General features: G+C 35.1%; 1 protein-coding gene across 2 annotated transcripts in view; it reads left to right on the top strand.

The window, feature by feature from the left end:
- Nucleotides 1-5,368, top strand: part of LOC123539975 (probable methylmalonate-semialdehyde dehydrogenase [acylating], mitochondrial) — a 28,757-nt gene extending 23,389 nt beyond the window's left edge. For both annotated transcript variants that reach the window (XM_045324761.2, XM_053546341.1), the window contains exons 14-15: nt 2,319-2,417; nt 4,450-5,368. In XM_045324761.2, the coding sequence (XP_045180696.2) occupies nt 2,319-2,417; nt 4,450-4,551 (201 nt within the window). In that variant the 3' untranslated portion in view covers nt 4,552-5,368. The remainder of the gene's footprint in view (nt 1-2,318; nt 2,418-4,449) is intronic.
- The last annotated feature ends 1,822 nt before the right edge of the window (nt 5,369-7,190 follow it).

Below are 7,190 nucleotides of genomic sequence, written 5' to 3' on the forward strand. Positions count from 1 at the left end.
AGACTTAGAAGTCAAAGGTTAACAGGGTCTGTTTTGTGTCCGGTTCATAGCTCTGCCATTCATCAAGGGATTTTGAAATTACTTGGCATAAATGTTTCCCATGAGATGATGTGTCATGCGCAAGATCCGGACCCCTAGCTCTAAGGTCAAGGTCACACTTAGATGTTAAAGGTTAACATGGTCTGTTTCTTGTCCGGTCCATAACTCTGCCATCGATGAAGGGATTTTAAAATTACTTGGCATCAATGTTCGGTGGCATTTGTCACTTATAGTGACAGCTCTTGTTAGCTCATCTGATTTTTTGAAAAAAAATGATGAGTTATTGTCATCACTTGAGCGGTTGTCGGCGTCGGCGTTGCCTGGTTAAGTTTTATGTTTAGGTCAGCTTTTCTCCTAAACTATCAAAGCTATTGCTTTGAAACTTGGAATACTTGTTCACCATCATAAGCTGACCCTGTACAGCAAGAAACATAACTCCATCTTGCTTTTTGCAAGATTTATGGGCCCTTTTGTACTTAGAAAATATCAGATTTCTTGGTTAAGTTTTATGTTTAGGTCAACTTTTCTCCCAAACTGTCAAAGCTATTGCTTTGAAACTTGGAATACTTGTTCACCATCATAAGCTGACCCTGTACAGCAAGAAACATAACTCCATCTTGCTTTTTGCAAGATTTATTGCCCCTTTTGGACTGAGAAAATCAGTTTTCTTGGTTAAGTTTTATGTTTAGGTCAGCTTTTATCCTAAACTATCAAAGCTATTGCTTTAAAACTTGCAACACTTGTTCACCATCATAAGTTGACCCTGTACAGCAAGAAACATAACTCCATCCTGCTTTTTGCAAGATTTATGGCCCCTTTTGGACTTAGAAAATGTCAGATTTCTTGGTTAAGTTTTATGTTTAGGTCAACTTTTTCTCTTAAACTATCAAAGCTATTGCTTTGAAACTTGCAACACTTGTTCACCATCATAAGCTGACCCTGTACAGCAAGCAGCGTAACTCCATCCTGCTTTTTGCAATAATTATTGCCCCTTTTGGACTTAGAAAATCATTTTCTTGGTTGAGTATTATGTTTAAGTCAACTTTTCTCATAAACTATCAAAGCTATTGCTTTAAAACTTGCAACAGTTTTTCACCATCATAAGTGGACACTGTACATCAAGAAACATAACTCTATCCTGCTTTTTGCAAGAATGATGGCCCTTTTTAGACTTAGAAAATCATGGGTAGGACAATATTTCTATTACACAAAAAAAATCAGATGAGCGTCAGCACCCGCAAGGCGGTGCTCTTGTCTATATCTCATCTAAGATGTTTAAGCTTATTTCGAATATTTATTGGCATCATTGCAGTAACTTTCCTTGTTGACTTCTTCCAGGGAAACATGATCAAATTCTGCTATGTAGGTAAGGAGCAGTATCTCCATCACTGCATGCCTGTGTCTTTAATATTCATTTGAAACTTTCTATGGGCATAAATAACTATAATACAAATAAGAAATACTGTAAAATGAAAAAATATTGCAAGGGATTAATTTTAGTTGTATTCACTAACTGGCCATTTGGGAAAACGTTAATACTCGCTAATGTATTGCTATTGTTATAAATAGCTGTATAAATCTCACAAGTTGGCTTTATATGACAAATATTCTGACACATGAATTGGTTTCAATTTTAAATATAACAAATTTTTAGCCTTGTGAAAATATGATTATCTTATTTTACAATACCAAATCTTACAATATTTTCTTCTTCTTTGCATGCTACTTTAGGTAAAAGAAGCATTGCAATTGTTAACATTACCAGTATGAAGGAGTTTCAGTTAATGACATACAGTATATGACACACAGTATATGACACACTGTATATGACACACTGTATATGACACACAGTATATGATATACAGTATATGACATACAGTATATGACACACAGTATATGACATACACTATATGACACACAGTATATGACACACTGTATATGACACACAGTATATGACACACTGTATATGACACACTGTATATGACATACAGTATATGACACACAGTATATGACACACAGTATATGACACACTGTATATGACACACAGTATATGACATACAGTATATGACACACAGTATATGACACACAGTATATGACATACAGTATATGACATACACTATATGACACACAGTATATGACATACACTGTATGACACACAGTATATGACACACTGTATATGACACACAGTATATAACATACAGTATATGACACACAGTATATGACATACAGTATATGACACACAGTATATGACACACAGGATAAGTATGTTTTATCTGTAGGTTGGTGTTAATGTGCCTATCCCAGTACCATTGCCTATGTTCTCATTCACCGGATCTCGAGGCTCCTTCATGGGAGATACAAACTTCTATGGTAAACAGGTAAGAGTATGTCTACTGTAGTCTTGAATGAACTATTAAATTACCGGATTGTATTTTAAAGAGCAAAGCAGAAATGAATAGTTTTCATTTTGAACTTTGACATACATATTTCTTACAGTTGAGGAATTTTCATGTATTGAAAGCATGTTTTTGAATATGACCAGCCTTCACCTTCATTTCATGTGGAGGAGTTGTTAGTAACTAATGATGGCAGGTTAGTACTGGTTAGAAATCTTGGGACTGTTTTAGTTTCATTTGCAATTTTGGTAAATTGCATTACAGTAAAAATCTGTATGATGTGCACCTGTGTATAAGATAAACTCCAATTTCGTCCAAAAATCCTAGGGGAAAAAAGGTTGTTTTTTGGTCAGTTTTCACCAAGATTCTAGAAAGAAAACAGTCTGAAAAATGAAAACAAGTTTCTTCCAAGGGATTCAAACCGCACAGTACAGGATCATTCTCTTGATAGACAGTATAAAGCTTTAGGCCTAAAAAAAAAATTGTTTGTTTCCGGTATCAGGACCTACCCTAAATTTTTGGCCTGACCCTAAATGTTTTTATGGCCTTGGAGAATGTTTTTTGAGTCGGCTAAAGGCTGAAAGCCTTTTGACGAGTCCTTGCTATCCAACGATTCTCTAAATGGACCAAATAACACAGTGAAGGGATGTAGTTCCATTAGATTTCTCAAACTTCAAACAGTTCACTGCATGAATGAAGTTAAGTTGTGTCAATTCCCTTTGCTATGACCAATATACGATGTAATCTGTCATATTTATGACTTGTAATTGTGCAATTCTCGAATGTAACTCATTAAGCATAAATGTGCATTTTAAGAATTGCGCAGGCTTACAAAGCTTGGGTAACATCTAGCGAAAGACAAAAAATAGTTCCACAGGGCTCCAGATAAGATGCGTATTAGCGTAAATTACGTATAGAAATAATGCAAATACGCATGTCTTATAATTTCTAAGCGTATAAAAACGTATATAAAATTACAGAAACGCACACAATGCTTTTTTAAAAACAAAATCTGAATCGTCTGGATGCGTTAGGTAACATAGCCGATCAGCCTTAATTCTCCCACATTGAACGTAAACACGCATCGTATGATTTCTATAAACTTTGCGTGGGTTGAATTTTGCAGTCAGTAAACGGATAAATTATAGGAAGAAGAAGCTCTTACTGGTTTGTTCAGTTACCACTGATATTAAAAATGATTTTAATTCTTATTTTTCGAGAAATAAACAAATCGGCGAAACATTAAATTGTATTTTCTTGTAGTTTTTGAAATCGAAAGTAAATCGTCTATGTTTGGCTGCTTTCACGAAACGAAATAACTTTTTTATGAAAAGACTTAAATAAGAGGTAATTTAACCGTAAACTTCAATGTCAGATACTGCCAATTGCTGCTAAATGTCTTCGTATCATCACAATTTGTAAAATATATTGTTCAAACTGGAGAAAAGTGTAATCGTATCCGGATATAATATTTTGGGTAAATATCGAGCTGTGTTATGAAATTTTAAGAAAAAAATTAAAAACAAACTGAAACTGGTAGACTATACTGTCAGTACATCAATCATTAGCCGACTCAGGCCATTCAGGCCTTTGATTTCAAAACTGCGCTTTTTTATTCTTTAAACATGGTCATTGATGTTAGAAATTAACTTACTGATGCTATAAAGGCATAACCCCCTTATTTGTATTCATTTTTGACACAAAAATAATTTCCGAAGTCCCAATAAAACCCCACCCCCCAAAAAAACATTTTCCAACCTACTTACCCTAAATTTTTTTGAGCATGTTATCGGAAACAAAGAATTTTTTTTTAGGCCTTATGGTCATCTCTGGGCCACGGTTGACAATTTTATGATGGGAAACAGAATCAAGGGTAGTCCAGGGGTAAAAAATTACAATATACACAAAAATATATGGTAGTATAAATAACAATTAAAAATTCGTCCAACAATATACTTTATATATACAGAGATCATTGCCAGATTTACTAAACCGTTTGTTTAATTTTTCCAAGGGGATCAACTTCTACACTCAACTGAAGACTGTCACACAGATGTGGAGAGACGAGGATGCCACGGTTACCAAGCCAGCTGTTGCCATGCCAGTGATGAAATAAACTGAACAAATAGTGAACAGACATTTATCCAGGACTGTGATAACTTTACATTATCACATATATAACTGATACTTTGTGCTCTCAGTCACTGATATTATTCGCACTAAAACGAAGACACATCTCCTTTTTGAGCATGGGTTTGTTTTTTTCATCAAAATTACAATTTTGGGTGTAGAAAAAAATTAGACAGAAAGCTTTATTTGGTAACACTCTGTTCCATTGAATAGTATAAATTTGATTTTTTTATGTCACTGAAGAAAGTTTGATGACAGCAGAAGTAAGGGCATTACATACAGTAAGTTAAACTAGTTTGGTTCTTAAAACACATCACCTAAAAACAACCATGTAAACATGTGATACATATATAATTGTTAATGAAATGCTCCACTATCACATTTTCTGCAGTGCTGAAGTGAATTAGTGCTTTAAACTTTTTCATTATTTACACGATACTGATTCATGTTTGTACATATACATGTATCATATAATTGCATTTTACATGAACATGAGCAGTGTGGTGCGCATTTAGATGTGTTTGTTTCTAAATATCAGTATCAGGATATTCATTAAAAAGCACTGTCTACTGGAATTCTGCCTATAAATTAATATGAGTACATTGCCTCAACTGTATCTTACTGAAGGTTCTTCCCTCACGTTGTGAAAATCAGGGAATGGGCAGTAAAATAATAATACGTATGTGTTTTGTGTTAATATGCTAGATTGTTATGTGTGTTACAATCATTTTTGAAAAAAATATATGTTTGATTATCATGAATGCATAGACCTATAATCCATGAAATAAAACTGAAAAGAAATATTCATTAGTTTGTTCTTTGGATTGGATACATTAAATGAATATTTTTGTTATACATATTTATGCCCCTTTTCAAAGAAGAGATGGTATAGTATGGTAGATCGTTTAGCTCGTGTTCTAGGGATACATCAGTGTATACTTTAATTGCTTGTGGTCAGTACCGTATCGTTTTTGGGTCAGTAATAGGCTGGGAATACAGTATGACAATTTTCATTGATTTTCCTTCTGTAAACTGGATGAATGTCAGTAAACACTAGCGCAAATTTAGCAGGAAGTTTAATGGATAGATATTGGGTATGTTTTATTGATAAATTATTAGGACATCCCAAGGTCAACATCACAGTGACCTACAGGCATAAACTATAAAAGGGTACTTGATGTGATGATTATCTGTGGAAATTAGATGACCCCCAATTGATTTGAGGATAGGTACATGTTAAGGTCTAGGTCCGAGAAGTAGAAAAGCGGCTTCAGATTAACCTTTATCATGCTGAACACGATTGATTCTGCCTTTACGACCAGTGTAGACCATGTTCGCCATTCAGTCTGTATCTTTGGCAAGCACCCCTTTTAACAGTTAATGGTACTGTCCAAATTGAAAGATGGACCAGTTCGTTGTAGAAATTTAGCAGGGTAAGGGTTAATAACCTGAGACTGTTTGGGTCTACAGTTATTAGACTTCGTGGGATTATTGCCTGTGTTTAGTATATTTATGACCCATAATCTTTTGAGGCAAAGATCAATGAGACGAACAACTGTATCTGATTATTAACTGGAGAATACTTAGGCCTGTAGGTGTCAAACATGCAAGATGATTGTCTGTTGTCAATAGATTACCATCGTTATTCTGGAAATCTGTAAACCTAATGTGATGTTCACAGTGACCTTGAGGCTGACAACAGTTAGTGAAGAACACTTTGGCTTGCATTCACCAGACTCCATAGGGTAATTAGCGATCATAATTAAGATGAACTCTATTGTAAAAAGAGTTAGGAGGTCAAGGTTATGGTGACCTTAAGGCTGAAAAGAGTTTCTGATCATGAAAAACGAATGGGTGTTTAGCTACCAAACTTCATAGGGTGGTTGCCCATAGTCTTTGGATGACTCCTTTTTCTTGAGGGGATGTGGGGCGTGTGCAGTGGGTGTAGTGAAGGGTCTGTCGCAATGTCCGTAAGATTAAAAACACTTTCGGTCGGTAACTGAAGAATGCTTATAACAACGGCGGTCTCTAGCTGAATCCTGTAGTTTTGAGGTAGGTATGTCAAATGTGAAGGTATCAGTGACATTGAGCTGAAAAATGTGGATGGTATCTTGTTTTCAGGATCACTGCATCAAAGGTCAAGCTCACATTGACATCTGACTTAACCGGCATCCGATCAGTCATTGGATAATATATGCGTCCAGGCATCATTGTTCGTAGGATGATTGTGGTCAGCACTTTGGTCAAAGAAGTCACGTTGTACTTGAGGCTGAAAATTACATAATTTCCCCCGATTCACCGGTAGCAAAGACAAGAGTTGCCACTTGCCTTGAAAAGTCAGGGAAACATGATTTTTTCAAGGTCAGTGAATTGTCAGGGAAATCTTGATAATAGTCAGTGAAAAACAATATTTAGAAAAGTAAGGGAAAAATGAAATTCTGGGTCGATGTTTAAAATGTTCACTGGTTACTTAGTACGACAGTCTTTTGTGTTTGAATCAATTTTGTTGTTATGTTAACTTTGGAATTTTGATGACTGTTAATGAATTTGTTATAGGCCTATCTGAAACAAAATAAATATAAAAGGATGGATTGGGCGGCTTTAGGGGAGGAGAAGGCCGAAAAA

This window comes from Mercenaria mercenaria, chromosome 1 (assembly GCF_021730395.1).
Source record: "Mercenaria mercenaria strain notata chromosome 1, MADL_Memer_1, whole genome shotgun sequence".
Classification (NCBI taxonomy): domain Eukaryota; kingdom Metazoa; phylum Mollusca; class Bivalvia; order Venerida; family Veneridae; genus Mercenaria; species Mercenaria mercenaria.